This window comes from Ciconia boyciana, chromosome 3 (genome assembly GCF_034638445.1).
Source record: "Ciconia boyciana chromosome 3, ASM3463844v1, whole genome shotgun sequence".
Taxonomy (NCBI): domain Eukaryota; kingdom Metazoa; phylum Chordata; class Aves; order Ciconiiformes; family Ciconiidae; genus Ciconia; species Ciconia boyciana.
Genome location: NC_132936.1, coordinates 92,455,336 through 92,481,528, shown reverse-complemented (window position 1 = coordinate 92,481,528; position 26,193 = coordinate 92,455,336). Strand labels below are relative to the sequence as shown.

Here is a 26,193-nt window from a genome sequence, read left to right as displayed (position 1 = left end):
TTCAATCTAGGAGGCAGGAAAATGCTGAAGAGATTAGGAATTAAAAACGCTTTAGAAATTTAATTTCAGTAATACAGCAAACACCTTCATTTTTTTACTGCCAAATGTGAACCTCATTAGCTAGGTGACACTGCAATGAGAAGTGAGACGATAGCTCAAACTGTGCAACAATTCTATCTTTGAGTAGACTGGATTTTTTCTGCTTCATTCTCCCTCCCTCTCCAACAGACACAATTACAAATTCAGAGTATTCAGAGCAACCACATGTACTGGGGTATCAACCCCTAAAACTGAAAAATGAAGGACTTAACTTCCTAGTGCTGTCGAGTATACTTGGCTTCTTTTGCAAAATCACATAATTTTTGTTATATTGTAATAGTGAGTTATGACAGCTGAAGTTCTAATAGCAAACTTGAAAAAAGGTTTTACACTGGCTAGGAAAACTAATATTCTTTTTCAATTCACTTCTACAAGAAGCATTACTTTAGATGACTTCACCACAAAAACCCCTCCACTCCTTAAAAGGAAATAATTTTAACTTAATCTAAGATTTACAGCTCGGTAAGGTTAACAGATTTCCTTCTAAAACAATACAATTTAAAATGTATCCAAGTTGTGAATGCAGACTAGAAAATAAAATTTAAGAAATGCGTTCCAGAATGCCAACAACAGAGAAAAATAAACACATGAACAAAACTCACAATATACATGAACAATATATGGACAAAAGCTTGTGCTTGTTGCTGTTGTTTCTATCCTGACTACAGCATCTTTTAGCTACAGTTTCAGAGAACACCAAAGTGATTTCATGAAAACACCCCACTGCTGCCTGCCATCAGCTGTGAACAAGATATAGATCAAGACTTCATGCTCAGTCAGTTCTGCCTAGGAGTTAATTTCCCCAAACAGAAAGCTTTCTGTTGAGCTATGTCTCTGTCTGAAAAACATGCTAAGACAGAAGTGGAAGAAAACGTTTTTTCTGCTGCTTAGTACTTTGATTAAAAGAGAAGCAACACTGATGTTATAAATGTTGGGGGCAATGTCTGATCATGATCCATACGCATGCTGACAGCTTCATTACTTAGAAAATGTTGGCACAGTGCTAGCAAACATTCACACATTATATGCTAAGAATCCAGTATTATTGACTTTAGTATCCTTAACCCGGATACTTCAGACTAAGAGCTCTGCAACCACCATTTGCTTTCAACTCTTACCCTCAGCCCCCTCATTTCAGCACTGGCTTCCTATGACTGCTAAGCTTCTCTCACAGCTTTTAGTGGCTCAGTGTGATGCCACAGCAAAACAATACTCAATTTATGTGATCATTACTGTGTATCCAACTCCTCTTTGGAAACCATTACAGACCAAGACCAAGTAATACTACATTCTCTGAATTATATGATTACTTAAAGGAGGACCTGCAGCTTGTGAACAATCTAAAGATACAGCTACTTTGAAGTCTATACATAAGTAAATCCCTTTCTTGTTCCAATAAGCCATACTCAAACCTTTATGAATATGATGTTTAGGGTAAAAATAGAATTTGGACAATTAGAAACAATTATTTCTTGCTGTCCAAGGGCAGACAACCTTTCCAGGAAGGAAACTTAGTAGTAAATGACAGCAGAATTTGAGTGTAGCTCAACCCGGACAAACTGCTAAAAACAAAAATCCAAGAGTTCACATCATAAGCTTAATTTATCAACAGCAACTACACTGCTTGAAGTATAGAGAGCATCAATTTCACTGTGTGCAACAATACCTGTTGAATACATGTTTTGTACAGTTTTATTAAGTAGAGCTGTACAGCTTCTGCATGAAACTTTAAGGCAATTTTACATAATGAACATATTATTTTAATTCCAAATAAAGAGCTCAAGCCTATTTAAGCTATGAGGGAAGCTCAGTGCATGCACAATTACCTCTTTTTCCCTGTCTGCCACACTTAAAATAACATGTGGAGATTGGAAAAACAATCAGTTATACAAATGTTGTTTGTTTTTTTTTTTTAAATCAGGAACTGCTAAATTTTTTTTAAATCAGGAACTGCTAAAGACTACAGTAACTACAGAACTCCAACTCTGGGCAGCAAAAAAGTATGAAGCAGCATGCTATTAAATAACTCAAAGTCATCTTAATATGCAACTTCCAAAAATTACAAAAGCATTTTTACTTACGATACATTTAAATATGTGCAATTTACCTGTAATGCCTGGACTAGAAGGGTTAGATAAGGGCTTGGTGCCTTCCGATGACTGTTCTACGCTTTTGGAAAGGGATCCATCTACAAGTATATCAGCTTCATCTATGTCATCGCAGGTCCCTCCAATCTGAAGGAAGTGAAGTTCTCCACCTAAAATCATCACAGACAACAAAAGAAGCAAGTTTAGGCAGGCATACAGCTAAATTCAACTCACAAGACAGGCTTGCAGTTTAAGTGCTACAAAATTATGACAGTAATTAAGCAGGACCTGAAACCAGTCAGATCATACAGGAATACTCATTTTGCTTTACTACTATAAATTTTTTCAGGGTAAATGCAAAACAGAACTACAAAAATACTGACTCCAGTTGTGAATGGCATCAAAGGAAAAAAATTCTTAGGGGTGAGGGGGGTTAAAAGGTAATTAGCTAAGGAAACCTCAATAGAAACCCAAAATCATAACCATTATGACACTTTCCATAATCCAAATCATGCTTTAAACAGACAATATTCCATCATATCAACTGAAGGCCTACACTACCTCATTTGTACAGGTTGTGTAAATTTCCTTTTAAGTTCAACATTTGAGAATTGAAAAATCACTTCCCCACTCAACTCTCTTAGCTAAGGGGCTCTTCACATTATTTCATCAAACCCGGAATTACAACACTGATCACGTCAACAGTAAAAACAGCAAGTCCAAAATTTTCAATGGACACAACATTTTGATGGAAGCTTGAGATCATTCAAGGAAGCTGCCCATTATTCACCACTACAGATATACATAGACAAATTCTGTCATTTACAGAGAAGTCACCAAGAAGGAATGCTCCATTTTACATAAGGCTGGGGGGAGGGGAAGGGCTGTTAACAGTTTCAGAAGTTACAAAAATCTTAATCAGTAGGATTTAAATAGAGAGGAAAATCCTAGGGTAGGCCTTCCATAGTTTTTCTGAAAATTGATTATAGACTGTCCTTCTGCATCTGACTAATGTTATGATAAACCCTGTTATGCAAATTATCCAGGTAATCTGAAACAAACAAACTTGAGATAATATACATAATAAAAACCCAAGATAAAAGCATAATCAGTAGGTACATGTTCTGTACCATGAGGGGTGAGGGGAACGAAACACAGAGTGATAGAGAGGCACAGCGAGGCAGAGAGTGAGCGTGTAAAAGACAGAGAGAGCTGGTACAGGTTTTTTCTGGATGTCAGTAAGAAAGGCCCAACAGCAAATGGCTTAACACAATAGCTGCTTAAACAAGACAGAATAAAAAGAGGAAAAAATAATAGCTCAAATGACCAAAAAGGAGGAACCCCTCCATGGACAGGATCTGCGCAGTGTGCTGTGGGAAAATCCACCCAGGGTCTGAATGATGCTGCATAAAAGCAGGGCTCCCAGCGTCTGAAGGGACGTGAGATTTTCTCACTATCTATATTTCTCTTTTTATTCTATCTTATTAAAATAGCTATTTCATTAAGCCATTAGTCAGTGGGGCTTTTCTCGTTGAGATCCAGTAAGAAGCCTGCATCTCCCCTCTCTCAGCCCCAACCCAACCACCCCCCAGTGCAGAACAGTACATCCCAAGAGAGGATGGGGAAAAAAAGTAGTTCTAGCAAATAACACTTATAATGTGTTTCCTTGAAATTAAACAGCTCACAAATAACCAATTTTCCTCAAAGAGAATTAGGGACACATTAGAAAACACAGACCTTGACAGCTTCATTTGGTAATAAACCAAGGCTCAGTTTGTTTCCCGTTCTGTTTACTGCTCAAAGATCAATGATCAAAATGATCTCAACAATCAAAACCAGATCATCTCCTGTCCTGAAAATAAAGTACACCCTCATGCAATGGAAGTTCAACATACTGACTTGCACCATCTGCCAGTTTTACAGCTCACAGCAGGAGAAACAATGGAGAACTTCAGAAAGTTGTGGGTTTTTCTAAGGGAAAGTTATGCCAAGGTCTCACTTATTCAGTAGATGGTTGGGTAGGGCTCAGTTTTAAAGAAACAAAACCTTGGTTCTCAAACCAAGTTTCTGAGTTTCTGTCACTAATTATCAGCAGCAAAAAACGTCCTTACCATTTTATCCATACTACAAGACGAAGAGAGTCACAATCCCTGCATTCCTGAAAGACTCCAGCACTTTTCCAAGAAAAATTCTGTGCTAAACTTGATATATCTTACTTCCTTATATTTGTTTTTAAAAAACTTCTGTAAAGAAGTTTATCATTAACTTCAGTTATACAGTATTAGCCTATAAAATTATTAGTGCTTATGCACACTTTCCAAAACTCTGCAGGTGGCTTTGCTTCTGTATCACAAAGGAGGCATTTGCTCTCATAGAGCATCCAAAGACGACCTTCTCATGATGCATGCTTAATAATTTGTTTCAAAGATACCGTAGTTCCTATAGTCAAGTGCCAGGAAAAAAAAAAAATCTGTGCAAAAAGTCAATGCTGCTTTTTTTTTTTGGCGTTACTACTGGCTCATGGTATGCACTACTAGGCTCAAACAGTGACTCATCTGGTGCTTTCTAATTCTAGTCAGGTAGCAAACATCTGAAGTTTATCTGAAGATGTCTCTGCTTGCATCACTTTGACAGAAGTGATAAATGCTTCTGTTGCACTACCAAGAAGATACAAAAGCCGACAGTGACTTACTCAGTTAACACAAAGGAGAATAATTGGAAACCAGCATTATTATACTTTCTGAAAATAACAGGTAACACAAAATTCAAATTCAAAACATTGTTAATTTAATTCTGAATTGTATTTAAAATCTGTAATTTGCTTGGACTCAAGAACCTGGTGGGTTATACAAACAGAACATAAGAATCATAAATCCATCCAAATAAATCCCAAGCTTCCTTCTGGCAAAAGTTATTGGTGCCAGGAAAGCGGTATTAGCACAAGTCAGAGAACATGTCAGAGACTAGGCCGCTGCAGTCAAAGACAATCTGGTGAAATGTTCAGTATCTTGAATGTGTCCTGCACTCTGGCAGGAGTCTGGAAGAGCAACACAATTGTCACTAGCAAATCACAACATAAGGACATAGTTGAACAATACCCAAATAGTTAAAGGAATTAAGAAAACAAAGCCATACCACAGGAAACTATCCACTAAACAACTTATAGTCCTCCTTGTCTCACCACTGGGCTGTAGAGAAAGGGTTAGCTCTAAACTTACTTGTTCGGAACACTTGAAACATGTCCTCAAGAAAGCTTCCCCAAAACCTCACTTCAACAGAATTTACACTATTCTTGGAGATTTCCGCTGTAAAATTCCATCCCGGCTTATGAAAAAAATAGAATGCAATTGAATAGGGACAAGTGAAAGTTACCATGCCTAGCAAGAAATAATTAAATGCACTATTACGGGATGAAGAAAAATCAGCTAGCCAGCAGTTCTGTAAAAGAGGCTCTTGTGAGTCAGAAGATAAACCTGATTCAATTTCCTGCTCAAAAGTGCAAACATCCCATTATGTATATGCACACATGGTATGTACAGACTGCAGAGCTGCTAAGGAATCCCTCTGTTCCATTCAAAGACATCTGTAGGATTACCGTGCCTGGTTTTGGGTATCTCATCAAGAAACACGCGGAATGACTTGAGCAGGTCTTTGGGGACAGGAGAGTAAGGGTTTTTTCTCTTTCAAAGCCCCTGAGGAAAGTTAAAGGGATTGGAGATACTCAGCTTAAGAAAATAAATGGTTGGAGGAGGATGGTACCTAAATAAACTCTGTCTTCCCCTCCTTTTTTGAAGCAATCTCTTTGCCATCTGCATAAAGGATAGTACAACAGTAATTACTCCAATCAGCAAAGATGATACAGGCTAAACACTAGGAAAAAAAAAAAAATCATCATCAAGGACAGCATGCAGTAGAAGAAATTTCATGAGTAGGCTGTTAAATCACCATGTCAAAGATCTTCAAAACCAGGCTGATCAGTACTCTACTTCTGAACGGGTAAGTGTAATTGATCCTGACTTGAAGATGATCTCTTAGCATCACTTCCAACACTAATTCTGATGTGGAAAAAACTCGACCTCTCCTCAATCCCATTAGACCCCATTGCCTATGAAGGCAGAAAACTGAAAATACTAAATTGATTCCTGAACTTCAAATGCACCAGTATGCAAGGCTGACAAAGCCTAATGACATGGAAGAGACAAATAAGGTATCTAAACAAAACCAGAAAAAAGCTACAGAGAGTAATTGATACACTATATACAACTCAAGAGCAAGAAATCTGTTATAATTGAAAGGTACAAGATTTGGGGGAATCAATTCTCAAATATATGAAAGTGCCATCCAGTTCTGCCAGGCTTGCAACAAGAAATATTAGCATAGAAAACTCACTTCCGAGATACCAAACTCCAGTCTGAAAAAACCACTTTCTCCAACAAAGGGGACTGACTAGAAAAACTCTTGTTATAACGTAACACTGCAAGCAAGAATTTAGGAGAATTATGTATATAGAAAAGAACATTTAAAAAAGAATAATCACAACACAGACACCTAAAGAAAAAAGTGCTTATAAATGGAAGTCTAAACCAATCAGTAAGATACAAATATATATGATGGATTACATTGAGTGTTCGTGGTCTTCTTTTACAGCTTCTAATTCTGACTAATTCAGAAAGAGACAGTATCCAAAGGAACTGATCCAATGTGATCTAGGGTTCTCTATGTCTGAGAAGCTGATTAGGGAACTTCAGTTGGAGCTGAGTCTTTTTGTCTGTCAGCTCTGAAGGAATATAGGCAGAAAAGAGAACTGCTAGAACGAAAAAGCACTAGAGTTGTTCTTTCTTATGATGAAAACAAATAGAAAAACTTCTTTTCCCCGCCCTGCTTTTCCCCAAACTACTTCTGAATATTAATTAAACTGAAAATATAACTAAATGAATTTAGGGAACTACTGAGGAACCACTTCTTAAAAATCAAATTGACTTTCTGTTGAGAGATTTTTTTGCTAGATGTAATGCAAAGACAAATACTAGCATTTTCAACAGGATTCAACATGGAAATGATTTATTATAAGATCTTCACTCAACACAGACATTCAAAAACTAGATTTGTGAAAGAATTAGATTGCAAATTTTAGGTGAGCACAATCCAGGAATGCTTTACTCACTAGAAGGAACTTAAGCATTCAAAACAGATCATACAGATTTTAACATCTATTCAATCAGACAATCTGACAGGAAAGCACCTGCTTCACCACAACATCCTGAACATTTCCACTTCTTGTAGCATTTGTCTGAAATGCCACCTCACTTTCCTACTTGATAATATTTCTTCAGAGAGCTTCAGACACTGAAGTTCATAACTTGACAAGGGAGAATATCAGTAGCAGTGAAAGACTGAAAATTGACAATTCTTAATGATTTTTTAAAAAATATTACATAAGTATGCACAATTTTCAAAACTGCCAAAACAAAATATAAGCAGAGATTTGCACCTTTATGTTAGACAAACAAGGAACATTTCAGATATTTCCACCTCATTCCATATTCTAAAGAAAAGTTCAACAAAATGGCATGAATGGCAAACAGAGCTAAGCAGCTGAACTAAGGAAACAAACCAAAACAAACCCAACAAAAGTAGAATGTATACTGTGGACCATTTTCTTAAGTAATTTTTGGTAGGACTGTAATTCAAAAAAATAAATATAATTAGATGAAAACTGAGATATAAAGAAGGCAGTGACAACTGTAGCTCTGTAAATTTATGTATATTTATACAAACTATATCTTTGTATAAATTTTCATATAATTTATGTTAGTGTAATTTACACAAACTATATCTGATCCTCTTAAACACCAGATAATAGGCTTCAAATATCATCAAAAGACTACCCTACAGCTGTAACCCTATTCAAAAATGATACCTGTCAGCCTACTGCATAGTTTTATAATAAAGAATGTAATTTTTTTGGATGCTACAAAAGCAGAATTTAAGCTGGTTTATATTAATAACATGGGACAAAACGTTTAAAACCCCCATATAACACACAAAGCACTATTAAGAGGGATATTAACTATAGTCTACCTTGGCCAAGGGGAAGACAAGAAAGCAAAATATGAAGAGATTAAAATCCACTATGTTTGCTTAACAGAACTGGAACTAAGAATAGACTTGAACCTTCCCCCCAGAAGTCAACTCCAGGTAATCCTTGCAGAAACAGAGAAGCACCTGAAGCTGACACCAAGAGGTAATGTTTTGAAGCGGGATAAGAATAATTATTCCCAACTCACAAAGACTGATGATGTCAAATGCAGGTCTAAAACATCTTTACGTAAAACCACTCAAAACCTGAAACACCCATTCACACAGAGGTTTCTTTTCAGTTATATCTTAAAGACAGCTATGGGAAAAATTATATAATCTACCAATGAAAATAATATGTCAACAAGCAGGAGCAGCAGGGGAAAAAAAAAAAGGCTATTGTGCATCCACAACTTTCAGACATTGAAGTACCTCTTTGCCTACTGCCACCATCCAAGCAAGTAAATAGGAAAGAATGTACTGCTCAGCTTATATTCTTGATTAGTTTCCCAACAACATCCAAGCATTTCCAGTGCATGTAGATTTCAAATCTTCTACTTAACATTTTCACTTATGTCTTTGCACTCGAAGCTACTTGCTAGAAGGATTAACGTTGAACACATCAGTGAATATAGCTATTCTACTTTCAACACCTATCTTCCTAACACTGTCAGACTGCAGGCACCATCCCATACATGGTAGTAAATATACAGGAGCAAAGACCTCAAAGTTATTTTGGAAGAAGACTAAGAAAAGTTCATTTAAGAAAAAATTAATAATAATAATTAAAAAAAAATCTTCAGCTGCCTAGCAGATAAGCAAGCAATTTTACACACTTATAGCAGAAAGGTTAAAGGATGATTACCATTCAACACAACAAAAATTATGCAAAACCTATACCTCACATCAAGTTATTCAAATGTACAATGAGATATAGGATAAAAAAGTAATATTAATAGTTGAGCTTTTTGATTTGCTTTTTCTTGTAGAATTCCTGAATTTTATACAGTACAGTTATTTATAAAAATGTAAGATCAAGTCATTCTTTACAAAGCTGCTTGTTGGCATAAATGTTAGGACTCTGAGGCTTCAGACATATTTAGTATCAGACCCTGAAATCCAGACTTCTAACGGACATCGGTCCCTGAATATTTATGACTGCTTTGGACTTAATTTCTCAAAAGTGACAAAAATTATACCAGGAGAAGTGACTGAAATGTTAAAAAAGGAAGCGAAATTAAAAGCTTCTAAAGACATTTAAACAATGAAAATAATGAATTCTGAAGTTCATTCTAATTTGCTTGCAGAGCAGAAAGTCAAGTTCCAAATAGAGGTGCAGCGGATGTAAATGAAAGATAAGAATAATGAATGGATTAAAAAAAAAAAAAAGAAGAGTGATCAAAGTACTATACTCAAAAGAGGAAACCTGAGGGCAGAGGGATACCTGTGGCATATAGGACTACAGATGAAAAAAACCAAAGTCTCAGTCATCTTAAAGGCAGCAAGAACAAAAGAAGTCACAGCAAAGCTATTTGTAAGTTACTAGATGGATATTATAACACTCTAATAGAGGAAAAAATACAGAGATATTTACTGAAAAAGCAGAATGATGTGCTTGTCTATTATGAGGAAGACGAAGTATTCTCCAGTCAGTAACAGAGGTGGTCGTTATCTAGGCGGAAGAGACAAATACTCCTACGTACACAGACTAAATGCTCCCAACTCAACAAACTTGCATATCTTATACTCAAGGTCCCAAAACATGTTTAGGTAATACCAAATGCTACAAGAATATAATTAACATACATGCTAACACTGGATGGGAAAGTACCGTGCACAGTAAGAATAAACCCTTTAACTTTTATCATTAATCTTAAAACACAAGAAAGACAGAATAGATTTGATGTAAGAATGAAATGAATAGTAGTACAATTCTGTAGAAGAAATCTTTAGCAAGGTTTGGTTTTTTAAATGAGACTGCAGTTTGATCAGCAAAGTATAGGTAAAAACATTATGACATGGATATGATACACTAACAGTTTTCAAAGGCAATTAACCTTTCAGTTAGAGTTCCGTTTTAGCTAGGAAAAAGAGTGCATTATTAAATAAAGCTAAAACAGTTTAATAAGCATTTCTTCAAAAGCAGTTACCAAAAGAGAACAGTTTAGTAAATATGAATGTTTCCATTGGGAATCTACAAACATCAATATCAGTTGCTAACATACGATTTTTCATCCATACTAAAAAAGCAAATCTAAAATCTCCACTGCTAAAACTCTTGGTAGGTAAGTGATGAACACAAGGCCCTTAAGAGACATGAGATTTTTACAATAAGCTTGACTTTATCTGTTGGAAACAACAGGTAAATCTGAGTTTAACAACAGCTCATAGGAGGACTGTGTAATCAACATGACACCACCATGAAAGGAGGAAATGTGTCAATTTAAATTCTTCTAGTAGAGATAAAGTTCAACATGATATTTGTGGGAGTTCATTTGAAATGTGTGAACCATCCCATCAGCTTAGCCCCTCTAAGAGGCTAAGTGTTTCCACCAGAGCTGCATTCAAGTGCAGGAGAACTAAATGAGACATTAGTGCACGGAGGAACTCAGCTGGATGACAGCCAGAGCTGTTTCCGCTGCCCCAATGTGACACAAGGAAGCGGGGAGGTGCGTGGTTTAGGGACTTCTACGAAGTAGCAGTTGCCTGGACTTGAATTACACTCCCCTCCTACCTGCCCCCTTCCCCCAAAATGTCTTGTGTTCGTTTTGAAAAACATTTAACAATCCTGCATGGATAGTCTGGCTCTCATGCTCAAGAAAGTGTAATCCCAATTGCAAAAGGCTGAAGCACAACCAGCAGCCCTATCTGAAAGAAGATACAACTGATCACTGGAATAAGGTATAAAAGCCTTTTCTTCTCTACCCTCTTGAATACTGCCAATTACAGACATGAGATATTTTTCTGAAATGTGGATCTCTAGCACAGAAATAATTACATACAAGAATTACTTTTATTTGCTTTGGATTTAAGAAAATCTGTGCCTCTACAAGAACAAATTTACCAGTACACTGGGCATACTCAAGAGTTATTCCCATTTTAGAGATTAAAATCTACATTTAAGATGAGGAATTAACTAGAGTCCATGCTCCCTAGAACAAAAGTAAACAGTACATAAATTCAATGGAATTTGGCTGTTACTATTTTGAAACTCAGATTCTCGTATTCTATAATATAATCAAAATACAGTCAAATCAAGCATTAAAAAGAATTTAAAGAAAACTCTTACCTTTGGTGCATGCACATAATCTGTCTGTGCCCGAACAGTATATCACAGAGACAAACATATCTGGTTCCTCAGTGCCCTCTTTTTTAGGTGGCTCCACTTTGGCCAGAATTTCAAAGTTCGAAAGATCTAGTATTTTTACATATCCTCCCTGAGTAGTTATTACCAGGTGCCCAAGAGTAGAAATCTCAGATCTTCTCTCTCTCCCACTGCCATTTTTAGAAGTTAATTGTATTTCCTCTACAGGCTCCTCACAGTCATCCTCTCGATTATCCAATATATCTGGTGGGAGCAAAATCATTGAGGTAATTGTGTCTTGGGGGTCTTTGATATGCTGGATTTTTACCGGTTCCTCCTCTAGAGTAACTATTCTAGTGGCATAATTCATCTTATAAAGCACTAGGTATCCACCACTAACACTTCTCTGTTCAGGTTGAATTATTAAAGGAGTTGGTACATCTGCTGGTGACTCATGTTGGATTACATCAATACTCGTGCCATTCACTACAGCAAGACTTGATTCTAGTTCCCCCTTCCTTCTATTACATAGTGCCGAGTTTAATTTATTTAAATTATTCAAGGCCTCTACTTGATTTATTGCACTCAGAGATTCGACAGGACAAGTCCGCAGTCCTACTAACAAATGAACTCCATCTGCGCAAGGAGTGATTGAATCTACACACAGGTTCTCCTCCTCTGCAAATTTTGGCAGACGCAGGCACTGAACCAAAGTCCCAGGCTTGGGAACCATAGAGCTCCACTTGTCCGAGTCCGGAGAAGTTAGGTTGGCTGCAGCATCTGCAAACTGCTGAATGTAAGTCACAGGGGGATCCTGTAACAGCAACTGTTCCTGACTGTCCAGCTCCATTTCAATGATCTGTGGAACTGTGAAACCATCATCATGTATACTTTTACTCATAATATTGTTCATCTGTGAAAAGAGTTTTCCTGCTTTTTCATCAGACTCCTTAATGCTGTATAGCAGCAATACAGGTAAAGTCCTCCTTACCAGAGGTGAATTCAGTTCTGAGTTAGTGCAGGATTCATTGTCAGTTGAGCCCTGTTCCGAGACACTCTCACCTCGAGTCCTACTTAAGCCATCCAGTGACCTCTGAGAGTTACTGCTAACAGGAGAGGTAGCAGGCGATTTGTATGTTAATAGACCTCCAGCTAGTAAACAAGGAAAGGGAATGTTGTGTTGTTCTAGATGTTTTTCTTTCATCTTTTCGCTCTTACAGTTGGCCAAACAGGGATTTGCCCCAAGTTCTTCTAGATCCTTAACCGTGTCTTCCAGAACATTTGCCACAATTTCCCACTGAAGTTTTTCAGGTTGCTGAAGAATGCTGAGAGCTGTTATATCAAGGCTGACTTCCATAGTTTCTTTTTGTGATGTATGCCCTTTAAAACAAAAATGTTTAACATAATATATGTTCAAAAAAAGGGAATCACATCGCATATATTATGGACTTATCCTCTTAATTAAGCAAAAAGTCACTGTTCTACAGTTTCGATATGTTAAAACATTCTGTATGTTCAAGCTTTGATAGTCAAGAAACAATAAAAGAGGCCCAGAAACATTCCTTCCACATAGACTAATGGTTCTCCTAATTTTATCAACAAGAGTGAAAGTAAAGAGAACAGGACATTAGTCTTTGTAACAAGTCACCCAGTAAACAGCATTATCTTTCTAGCAATTATTCTACTTAGGCTAGACCTCCATACTGAAATCCAACTAATCTAATCAACTCAATTCATGTTCTGCCATATATTATTTCCCTTCCTTTCTAGACAATGCAGTACCATAAAAAATCTGCAATTCTGCAGATTCATTCTCCAATCTTAGTTGAAAACCATTTCATTTTATTCTAAAACTTGATACTTCCCACCATGTAACAGACCACCTAATAGAAAGAACTCCAAGCTATTATAAAACAAAACCCAGTAAAAACTTAAGAGATAGCGTGATCAAATTAAACAGTACTGCAAGAACAATAAAGAATCAGAAGAGTTCAACTAAGTAAGGTAGAGATTTAAAAGATTACAAAGGACACCACACAAACCCAGATTAAGAGGTGACAAGCATAAATGATAGAGCACCATCTTTGCTAACACTTTTGTTTAAAAAAAAAATCGGTTTCACATCGCAAGTCTATTTCCTTGTGTGTATGCACATGCACATGTTCTTTTTTCCCCCACTTGCTGATCCTTACTCAAAGATGTAAACTGTATTATGGAAAATAAGCATGTAATCCTCCCCCCCATCAACATTTCTGATTCAGCCTCTAAGAAAATAACACAAGAACAACCATGCATAGCACTGTTCTGCTTCTATATGAAATCTTTGTTCAGGAAGATAAATACTCCATAAACGTGCATACCCACAGGGAAACAATCAAGATACAGGAAGTCTCTCTGGCAATCCCCTGAATTTAAAGGGGTTGTACAGCTGTGATTTGTTCCTATTCTATGTAAGTTCTTTTAACTCGGTTTATGTGTTTCATTGACCGCAAGATAAGCAACGCTTGTCGTCAAATATGACATATATTAACCAACAAACTAGGGTTTTTCTTTTCTCCTGTATGTAATCTCTCCACCACACAAACAGTGACTTAAATATTGGCATTGCTTTCAAGATCAATCTTTTTCTTTTTTTCTAATACAGTGAATATAATATCATTGGTTTTGACAGGGCTTTTTTAAAAGCCTGAGAAGAACAATTTCCCTCCTGACCTCTAAACTATTACATGGATCAGATATAACCTACCTGTCACAGATTCTGATCTGGAATGCTCTTCACTGTCTGAATCCTCCAGTAGGTCATCACTGGGCGGGGGGGGGGGGGGGGGTTTAAGAAAAAAAAAAAGGCATGAATGACACAACATACACTGTAGCTGCATTCTTATTTTTAATTACATTTTAAAAGAAAAAATTAGTAAAAAATACAATGTGTATTACAACCTGGCATTTCTTTTAGTCAGCATTGTACATCCCTTGATGAGTTGGTCACAGACACTAACAATATAAAGATTTTTTTTTCCTCCGTCATCGAACCAGTAGACCAGCTTCCCATTTGCCTCATTCTACTATTGTATTCTCAACAATTCAGACATAAATGGAATTAAAATGAAAGCCAGTTCTCAGGAATCTTTCCAAGAAAACCAAAACCAACCAAACAAAACCTCTAAAAACTGATGACACTTTCTTCAAAGTTCCTCAAAATAGTCTCTGAAAGGTGGAGCTGCCAGACTGGTCTTCAATTCTACCAAGGCAATTTTGTAAGCTAGTACAGAAAGGGTGTATGAACAGTGTGTTGCTTTTAAAAATACTACCAGATCAATAATTTTTTCACAAAAGCAGATTCTGTTCAAGACACCTCTTCAAGTGAAATAGGCCCTTCAATAGTTCTAAGAATATATGAAGATTTTACGCATCTGGCTTTTCCAATATAAGAAACAATTTCCTATTACAGGCTCTTTACACACAGAAGAACAGTAATGCCTTTGCAGCTTCAGGTGTAACTACTCACAGTACCAAGTCGGATCCCCATATTTCAACAAACTGGATGCCTCCTCCTCACGCCCAAGAAATAGATCTTGTTTGGCTCAAACCTGATCAACCTTCACTTCACGACAAGACAGCGACAATTCAACACTTTGATTCTCATCCAGCTTCCCCTTGAGTGGGAAAGTGATAGTAAATTTCATATAAAGTGAAAGATGCTTAGTTCTGAGCAGTATGATTGTACTGATTGTACTATCCTTTAACCAGCTCTTAAAATTGGCTTAATTCTTTAACTCTCAAGGAGTTTACAGCCCTAAAGCTACAGTAAAAGTCTAGGTCCTGATGGCTGCTAGGCCCCACACTCTGATGTTGCCCATGTTTCTATATACCCTCTTCAGAAGAGCAAGCTTCATATTTGCTCTGCAGTACTGTAGGAATCACGCCAAGCTTAAAACCTAAGATTTACTTTCCTGTGCATGTAGTACTAGTTACTTTCCGTGATGCTGAAGTTTAAGAAGAAATATTCAGAAAACTAGCAGAGTCCCCAAACACCCTTTTGTCCTGAGTTTTCCAACAATTATTCACTCTTTTGTTTGAGTTTTGGTAATGTGAGAAAGGAGTTTCCAGTAACAGACTATAAGAAGCATAAATTAAAGAATATTGTTTTTTCTCACATGACACTTTCTAAGCACTGGCATACCCTCTAGCTTATCTAAAGGCTTGCGACAGGACTGTATAATTGCTTAGAGTCTGTATGCATGTGTTAAAGGTACAAAATGAAAGCAATTCCTAGCACATCCATATAATTTATTTTCAGAATGACATAACCAGAAACTGTGGAGAAGCAATCAGAGAAAAGCATGTTCCAGAAGTCCACGAGTAGCCTTTACTTTCAAAACCTGAAATGCATAATCCATAACTAAAATGTAAAGCTGTTCCAAAACTTATATTCCTTTGTCTTTTTTCTCTGCCTCTGGAACATCAGCACAGGGCAGCAATGACATTTGGTATCTCTCTGTTAGTAGAGCATAAAAACTGAAACAGCAGGAATAAAATGGAACTGGCTTTAAAGACAGAAATTTAGATTATTGTTTTTTAAGTGTTGAATTGTGTACAGATAAACAGTGATTAAAAAAATTATGTCTATGAAAAAAGTAAATCTTACCAATCTTATATTTCACAAAGCACGACTTAACTAAATGGCATTTACCACTTACACAGCAGCATTTCATATTTCTAATTTTGTAGATCGGCATACCTGTCTCCTTCTAATTTTGGTATATCTGAGCAGCTAGATGAATCTTCTAGCCATGCTAGTGTTGGTCTCCTTGAGTCAACCCCTGAGCTCTGTTCTCCTGATAACATAAGTTGCTGCACAATAGCCGGATCATATGCATTGATCTCAAATTTTAAGTGGACCTGAGAAATAACAACAAAAAACAAAAGAGGTCTTTGATTTAAATCAGAGACATGCTTAATCAGTAATTAGTTAATAAAAACTGTTTGTTTATATTGTATACCTTCATAAGTTTGGAAACATCCCATATGCAGATCTTTCCTCGTTTTGTTGCAGCAGCTAGAAAATGAGGGCAACTTCCAGATCCAAAGCAGGCTATTCTGTCAGTGCCATCTGTGCAGGGAAATTGTGCTGGACTTGTTGCCAGTGTGACTGAAAGAGGTACATTCTGAGTGTGCTCACCCTTGACAAATGGGCAGTTTGGGGAATGTCTCTCATGTTCAGACCTTTTCATGTTAAAAACAAACATAGCAAACATTGATTTCTCACTGTGAAAAATATACACATCATATACAAACTCAGCCCTTGAAGTGAAGCTGAAACTGAACTGTTTGAACTGTATTGCAGTCAACCATACAAGAGAGTTCTGAAGTTACTAACGCAGCTTGCCCTGCTGTGTCTCAATAGCAGGCTGTGTTCAAGCCTTTGATCGCTTAATGGATATTCATATTCAAATGGAGGAATCTACACACAGTGCTCTTAATATAAATAGTCCATTTAAAAAAATAATTGTTCTATAGGCAGTAGCCCATCATGTCCTCATGAAGAAAAGTGCAGATTAAATTCTACAAAACTTGCATTAGAATTCCAATGTTATGAGATATTATTATAAGTAACCTTAACAAGATGAAGCAACGTCCTGTCTTTAGTTCTACACCCACAGTTACAAAAATAAAAATTGAAAACAGTCCTGAATGACACATTGACCAAGAAGCATGAAAAAAACCTTCTAATCTCAATATATACCTAAGGCAGAGACATGGCAAAGAGCAATTACACTACTACAAAATGTCTGGAAACTAACATGGGAAAGGAGGAGACAAGGACTATAAAAATAATATTACAAAGGAAAGTTTCCAGCAAGTCAGGAATCTGATGTGTTCAAATAACAATTATAAATTACCAAATAATCAAGACAAAAATTACGTTAAGAACCCTTTTAAAAATCAATATAAGGTCCTGCATTTCTGTCACTATGCACAATTTTAGCTGATTCAGGAGACTAGTAATGGATCTTGCAACTTCACATAAAAGGCAAATATACATTGCATGGCCATTGCAGCTTAAGAACTTAAAAAAGAGATGTGTTCTAGTCACAGTCATACAGAAGACTGAATTTAGATCCCTGCAAAGAAATGTTGGCTGCCATCTTTGCCATGGAACAATTTGAAATGAAATAGCAAATCAGAATTAAGAAATAAAACCAACTAACAATTTATTGGATTTAGTATTATACAGAAATTTGACATAGTACAGGGAATTATTTTGTTATTTGTCCCATGGAATCATTCTGGAAATCCATTCTTATCCGTGACACTCCCTAAACTCACCAGAAATCCCATCAAGATAATGTTGATCTTTGTCCTCCAAAGATTTCTAACCTCTTCAACACAAAATTAAGTCTACTCCAAACATCATTAAGCTTACCAAGGTTCATCTGTAGGCTCCCAGCATACCAAACACACACTACAGGTAAAGCACATGGCTCTGTCATCTCCTGATGAAGCAGGCTATAAAAATAAGAAAAAACACTTGAAATTTATATAGCTATGTATTACAAAACATTTTAACTAGGTCCTCTCCTAACACTTTAACAAATTCTCTCCTTCTTCTAGTGGCATAGCAAAGCACCACATCAAATGTATAAAAGGCCACAAATGACATACTATAAAGTGGCAGTATTTCACATTAAAAAAAGAGGATACACCACATTACTATAGAAGAGATTCAGAACCAACACCTGCACAAGCCACTGGATAAAAACCACATAGACCTAGAAGAAAACTCAGCATCACTGCTAAGACTTTTTTAATTTGAAAACAGTTCACAAGGTTCAAAAAATTTAGAACCTCAGTAGAATAACTGTACATCTGCATGCTTGGAAAAACACAGGTTAAACAAATATTTCCTATTATGCCTTCAATCTGCTGGAATATAAAGCATTCTGTATCACTCCCCTGCAAAGAACAGTTGTTACTAGCTGAAGTGACAAGAGGAAAAAGAATGGAAATTTCCATTGTCTTAAAATTTAGCATTTTCATGTCCACATTTCAAGTGTGCTGGTTTTGGCTGGGATAGAGTTAATTTTCTTTATAGTAGCTAGTATACTAGCTACTATAGTGAGCAAGTGGCTGCATAGTGCTTAGTTGCCAAGTGGGGTTAAACCACGACAGTAGTCACCAAGATATGCTTGCGAATATGCAGATCCAATTCTAACATAGGAATTCCCTGCATTTCTCTTCCTGAACAAGCTTAAGAAATCCTCCAAAAACTTTATCCACTTGCACCTATCAGGCTTTGCAGTTGACATAATGAGGCAGACAATACTGATGTCAAATAATACACACTGCCTAGCCATCGTTATCTTAATCCATAGTACAAATAATTTTTTATAGTAGAAATAATATTAAAGAATTAAAAATAGAAATAAGAAAAAGTAGTGGAATAAAATGTTAAGGTTGTATTTATTCACTAAGCTTAATAATTTAGCAATGTGATCTAGGACCGTTGTTTGTTACAATACAGCTTAAGTCCCACTAGGAAAGTATGGTTAGAGGACTCCGATGTCAAGCTTATTGCTTTTTTTGCTTTACTTCTATTATAAAAAGTAAGGATATTTACTCAACAATCTAACAAGGAGAAAGAGAAACTATGTAACAACCAACTTCATCTTTATTATTGTTGTTTAACTCAGATCAATTTGATACTTAAAAGTGTTTTATACGCTGAAGTTCAGAACAGTATTTTCTGTGATCTGTACAAAAAAAGAAGCAACCTCAAGGCATGGAAAAAGAGAGAATCTTAAAAAAAAAAGAGCAGCACTGAATGACAAACTTCTTCATTATGGTTTTTGCATCATTGAAGGAATCCATTAGGGGGGGAAAAAAAAAAAAAGAGATACTTTTTCCCCTGCTCCCCAAACCTTCACCTAGGGAACAAATACTAAGAACAACTAAACCTTTTACCTGGTGATAGAACCCAGCTTGAGCCATAGGATCTGGCTGTGCCCACCTATAACCCACATGAGGCCATGAAGTGAATGTCTCCCGTCTGTTAGCTTCACTATACATCAAAGACCTAGAAAGGTGAAAAGTGCTACATTACCCAAAACTGCCACTTAGAATAAAAAAGTAAACTATTTATGAGATATTTTCAATGCTTTAGTAACTGCTAGAAATACCACAGACAGTTAGCTGTAACTTATACTTAAAATTATCATTAACAATTACAGAAAAGTTACAAAGTTCTCTCACTTGGGTACCTGAAGTACATCCTCAGCAAAAGACCAAAAGCAATACAACAACCTGCAGGCCTTAAAAGCAAGATTAATAAAATAAGCTTCTAGGTGCCTATTTGGTCTAACTGCAGAAAAGCATCAGATATCCAAACCTACTCTGCATTTAGGGAAGATGTAGAATCTAGCCCAACAGAACTGCTAGAGAGTTCAGTTTTTTAACATGACAACTACTGCAAAAATTTGGGTTTATTAGCTGAGTAGATATGAATATGCATATTTAAAAATAGTTCTAAGTGATATTTTAGGCTTAATTGAATACATGGTACAAACCCCCCAACATTCATCACTCACTGCATACTATAATACTTAAAAATGATAAACTACTAAGTCACAAAATACAAACTCCTCTGCAACTCAACATCTACAGAGAAAAGAAGCTCCTCTTTTCTACCTTCACTCAGTGCATGTCCTTCATCTGAAATAGTACATAAGAAACAACTATCAGCTTTTCTTTTTCCTTGACAGAAGTTTGTTCTCTAGTATGATCCCAAGAACTAGTGCTGCTAGACAGAAAAGTGCCTCACTTCTTGTTTCTGCCCCTCAGTTTCAGGAGATTTTTGCTGTCTTATAAGAGAATGGAAATATTAAACATTTCCTACCAAGGAAGGAAATAATTATTGCAACACCCATATAAGGGCTGTCTTAACTTGACATTATACGATCTTAAGAGACATATCTCAGAGAGGTCTAATCAAAAATACAATAAGGCAAGGTACAGGTAGACCTGGAGGCTTGGGGAGGGGAAGTAAGAGATGAAATAAATTTTATTAAATTATTTGAGCTGTAAGAGATTATAATATGCTTGTAAAATAATATTTTTATAGAAACTTTCAAGAAGGAATTAATTTATAGACTTAGAAGATTTATCAGTATTCTAACTAGTCTCAGCTTATGAAGGTTAAAATAATGGGTTACTTGCTTTTGTACACATCATCACTTGGATCAGAAAGAGATGAAGCAAAAATCTGAGGTAAAATTTTCTCTGACCCCAAACACATAGCAGGTGACGAGAGAGTTCAGAAGTAGCATATATATACTCTGCAAAGGTAACAAATTCCTAAACTTCTAAAACACAAAACATGGGCATAACTGTTTCTTGTATGAAGGAAAAGGAATAGATTTCATGATGCAGCATAGTATGTATGCTCTATCTTTGGTAGACAAATGAGTGCTCTCTTTGCATTCAATACTAGTTTGAGTAAAGCCAGTAACTTAAGTGGTCATATGCACCTGACTGTTCAGATAAAATCCATAATCAAACGTGATGAAGAGTAAAGCCTAGGTGAACTTAGCACATTAATACGTTACAATACCACCTAGGGACCTATATTTAGAGCTGCAGTTATTACCTTTCTGAAAGTATATGTTGGGATTAAGAGCAAAATGAATTCAATTTGCCTAGCATTAAAGTCAGAATCCAAACAAAACAGTCTTGTGGCACCCATAAACGTTTCCCTAAGTTTAGTAATATGTACAGTGCATTGTGCATTAAACAGTTAATTAGCCGTATGTGTAAGAACAAGAAAGTACAGAATAGGACTAAGTCCTTTGGCAAATAAATTAAAGTCATCTAAGAGCTTATTCTGATATAACTAAGGGGTCAAATTCATCACTTATTTTGTCTTAATATACCTGTCCACAGATCGACCAGGTCCCACACCAAGTTCTGGTCGTGCGCTGGGTAAGAGGTAAGATAACCTATCCATCACAGAGGATGCTACAGGTAAGGCAGCAATATTTTGATTTATCTTCTTGAGTTCATTTACAATGGCACTGGCGACAGACTTCAAAACATGATGAGGAAGGTGGAACATAACCGTTGCCCACTAAATTAAGAAAAAAAGTGCTTAGTTTATATTTTAAAACTTTAACATCTAAACAACAAATAGATCACAAAAGTGTCAAAAGCAAAAACACACACACGTCTTGCACCCTCTCTTGATTTCAAGAAATAACACAAGAACAGACACACAAAAGCAACATGGACATAATGCAAGGAAAGTCAATAACTTCGGATTTAAGCTCAGCTGGGTTTATTAGTTGGGTTTATCAGCAAGAAAACCAACCTTGTTTGTTCTCTTAACAAGTGAAACTTCACAGAGAGGAACTAAGGAGCATGTAATACATTCCACGCTCTTCAAACAAAATCCACCACACTATGTCAAGCATTTTGTATGCTTCAATAATGGTAGCCAAGCAAATTAGACTTGGGAATCCATGTTAGACAGTACAGAGACAAATTCTTACCTTTGCAACTTTATGATTTGCTGCTGTTTCATGTGAGGTATTTTTTAAACCATCCTTCAGTTGTGTGATGAATAAGTCATATCCCTCTGTGCTAGAAACATCTACTTTTTCTATGCAAGCAGATAACAGCTGCTGAGCCTAAAATGCAGATGTGCAAGAAAAGTTAGCATCCACGTTGAATAACTACAGACAAGAATTACACCTGTTTCATTACTCTGGGAAATGTAATTTGTCACATCCTACTTTATCATATATTATAGCAGCATAATTCCCATAAAAGACCCAGAGTTGAGTAAGTAGTTCCAAATTTTACTTTGTAGGCCAATCAGTGGATAAACTTCAGCAATAGTGACAGTAATTACTACAGGTTCCCTCAAGGGCAATATTAGCAAATGTTAAACAAGTCAGTCATATAAACAATTAAAACAGAACATATATTAAAGCCAAGCAAAAAGGAGACATCTATTGCCCCATGCTTTTCCTTCAAAAGGATTCATTCAGCTTTAGGGACAAAAAGTGAGAGCAAGAACAAAGTCTTGACATTTTTCTGAGTAGCTTTGTATCTAAAAAAAGTAGATGATAATGAGAAAAACAATGTTGCAACAAAATTAGAGATAAATTACTTACAATGCTAGTATAATGAAGCTGCAAAATGAGGCAGAAAAAAACCAGGCTAGTTTAGAATCTAAAAATTCTTAAAACTCAGAAATAATGCATCTAGAAAAGAACACTATAAACATCCTTTTATAGACTTTTTTTCTTCCAAGTCCCATCTGTCTCAAGCTTGTCCCTCTGCTAACTTCACATCAACAGGTAAGATTTAAAGGTACGCTTTACGTGCAAAGCACAGAGTATTCTATACCTGTTGTTAGGTGGGCTAACATCTGAAATATGTTACATGAAATCTTTCAAGTTACAAACACAGGGAAATATTTCCCAAGGGCAATGGCCAGCCAGTCCTTCAAACAGCCACAAACTGCTCCAAACAGAATGGGCCAAATGGCCACTTGGTTACGTCCTTGGGGAGTTCAGGGGAAGACAGACAGAAATAAGGCAAATCAGTCCCCTAGCTAAGGCTCTACCTGTTTCTCAGATTTCAATAAAAAGACAATTACAATTCTTGTGGTATCTCATACTTCTCAAGTCTCTTGCAGATGACAGAACAACAACAGATAGATTGTGGAAGTTCACAAATTGACAGCGTTCTACAAAGAAGTAAAAACAGCATAGAGGCTGCATCGTAACTCGTCAATGTGGTGATTAGAAATGCATAAAGATGCACTGTACTACCAGCAGATCAATCATATAAAAAGACTACTTCATTTAAGTGCAAAAATTTGCAGAAGTTCTAGAGACTAACAAAAAATAAAGGCTTTTGCTTGGATAAAGGTTCTTGACCTTCCTATGATGAAAGGGGTGGACTGATGCGTTTGTATGATGTTTGCTTAATATTTACTAAAATTTTCTGAGGTCAAAGTACCTCCTCTAAAATTAAAAGTAAGAACTGAAGACTGCTAATGTTTTTCCTCCCACCTCACTGATCCGGCCATGAACTCCCCAAATCTGTTCCTAGTGAACTATAATATTTTGCAGGTTTTTTTTTCTACAGGAAGGACCTTTACAGAGAAGTGCTCTATTTTAACCTTGAAATAGGGGTCTGTAAACTCTTTAGAACCAAGGAATCTTTAGCTAACACTGACACAAACTTATAGGTTGTATTGAACCATGTGAGACTGAAAACCAGTGACAGCAAAACTTAAGAAAGGAAATGCTGACCTCTGTCAGTCTCTTCACACTCAGCCATGCATACCAAGATTTTGTAATTACCCACAACAGGTGTAAAAATGATGCCAGTGGCAGCAAGCCTGAGGACCTGGAAAGCTCTCTTCAGAGATCTCTATGAAGCAACATTTTATTGCTGTTACTCCTACTCAAGACAAGTAGTTAAAAACCTCACATATAACACACATTCTTGGTTCATAATAAGCACCTATTACTCAATACTGCAAGAGCCCATAAATATTTTAAATCAATGCTCAGGATAAGTTTTTGTTGGTGGTGCATCATTCAATATATATTTATTTCCCACAGAAATGAGTGGGAAGTGCTTTCTTCTCAGGGTGATCTCAAGATTCAGAATCTGGATCTAGTAGTCCAGTTTTGGTTTTTTTGACTGTAAGCCCTGTTCTAAATATTACCATTGCAGATGCTCTATGCTTTTCCCAAACAAAGAATTAATCTCACTTGTAATTAAAATTGTTGTACAGATTTACTTCCCAGGTCTATTACTTCATGACCACTCCAAAGGTGAGAACTACTTTCCTCATCACCAAGTGCCTTAGAAAAGAAGCAATTGTTAGCCATCTTGTATTAGGCAACATTTGAAAATAAGAATGTACATGCTACCTCACCTAATAAATGCTATGCTAGCTGAAGGTAAACCAATGCAACAAAATCCTAAGCGTTACACGCTAAGTAAAAATTTATACATTTGATTCCCTTAAAGTGACACTAAACGTTTGGCTATATTGTCTCAAACCAGGAGGAATTGTGTTACAGCTGCGATAGTCCAAGCATAAAAGGGATGCCAGGTTTGCAGGGAAAAAAAGGCTTTAATTAGGTCAACTGACCTAGCTAGAAAAGTTAGATTCCAGCATTAGTTCTTCACACGTAGCAACACCGTATTAGCTGATTTTAATTGTCTTTGTTTTCCTGAAAGCCTAAAACAAAAAAATTCGAGGATGCCTAGCAGCCCAGACTGACCTCTAGAAGTAATTACCAGACTGACCTCTAGAAGATTCCATACATAAGCACTGACAAAGCTCTGGAAATGACTCCTTATTTCTGGTCACTAAAAAGTTATTTTGTCTGAAGTAACGTGCTCTTGATGAGGCGAGGTCTTACTTGTTTGAGATACAGATAGGGCAATAGCTTTTTGCAGTTATGATAGCTAATAACTAAGAAACTTTTCCATTACATGCTGTTAACATCACACTAGAAACTCAGGGTCAAACGCCTGGCTTCAGTATTTCTGACAGAGTTATTTACATACTCTTTTTTCTTTTTTTCCCCTCTCCACATCTTACCTCTGTAACCGGCAATTCAAGCTGAACCACATCATCTTGTTTTGAAACAGGCGTTTGCAGAGCTGTGTCTAATAGTAAGATGCCATTGAGATCTTTCCTACATCCTACTGCATAATCATCCACAAAGATCACTTTATCCACAGCAGAAATATACTGACATTTCACCCGTCCACCTGGTTTAGCTATAAAGGGAAAGACAAAAAGCAAGATCCAATTAGAAAACAGCTTTTATAAAAGACCTTTAATATCTGTTCTGGAAAGTAATGTAACACTTCAGCAAAATCTTTACTTCTTGAGATGATAAAAAACTAGCATTTTAACTACTACAACTTTCACCAAACCTTTATATTTCCTATATTAAAAAACAAACAACCAAAATCTATACATCCCATCAACAACTACAACCATTTTATTCCTGTAATGGAAGCCATCATCCAAGTCCTGCTCCTACCAGGAGGCCTAAACTAGTGTTTTCAAGCCTAATGTAGATGCCTGATGTACTTGATGTTAGCTGACAATCAATAATAAGAATTAAATTGTACAAATCAGCATGAAAATTAAGACAAAATAGCTAAACTACTATTAGGGCTGATTAACACCATTTAATCAAGCAAAACAATAGTCAAACTTCTAAAAACTAAGTATAGCATATAACATGTGCCAATGCTACATGTGTTCCCCGAGACACTAAGGTAGCTTATTTCTGCTCAGCACTGCACACATGATGTCAGTAACAGGTTAGAGAAGTTTGGTGGGGGTGGAGGAAGACTGTTGGCAGATAAATAAGGAAAGGCTGTGGCAATGGATATTATCCCCAGAAATGTTTAATGTTACTCGACATTACTATGTCTCTAAGGCTAGATGGATTGTAAAACTAAATCCATGTAATATGGTATCTGTGTAGAAGGCAAATTGCTTTAATTCACAGAAAGTGTAAGCTGCTGCTACAGAAGCAGACTGTATGTATAAATGCATGGACAAATCATCCGAAGGGC

The 26,193-nt window shown here is 36.4% G+C and overlaps 1 protein-coding gene across 9 annotated transcripts in view; it reads right to left on the bottom strand.

Annotated features, from left to right (window-relative positions):
• The window catches only part of BIRC6 (baculoviral IAP repeat containing 6), a 190,654-nt gene that overhangs the window by 148,420 nt on the left and 16,041 nt on the right, over positions 1-26,193 (bottom strand). For 8 of the 9 annotated variants that reach the window (XM_072856609.1, XM_072856604.1, XM_072856607.1 and 5 more), the window contains exons 2-11: positions 25,199-25,380; positions 22,113-22,250; positions 21,498-21,691; positions 19,534-19,645; positions 17,996-18,078; positions 16,572-16,794; positions 16,310-16,470; positions 14,315-14,373; positions 11,554-12,948; positions 2,207-2,356 (exon numbers count right to left, since the gene is read on the bottom strand). In XM_072856609.1, coding sequence (XP_072712710.1) covers positions 2,207-2,356; positions 11,554-12,948; positions 14,315-14,373; positions 16,310-16,470; positions 16,572-16,794; positions 17,996-18,078; positions 19,534-19,645; positions 21,498-21,691; positions 22,113-22,250; positions 25,199-25,380 — 2,697 coding nt within the window. The remainder of the gene's footprint in view (positions 1-2,206; positions 2,357-11,553; positions 12,949-14,314; positions 14,374-16,309; positions 16,471-16,571; positions 16,795-17,995; positions 18,079-19,533; positions 19,646-21,497; positions 21,692-22,112; positions 22,251-25,198; positions 25,381-26,193) is intronic. The other variant, XM_072856608.1, reaches the window with a different exon arrangement.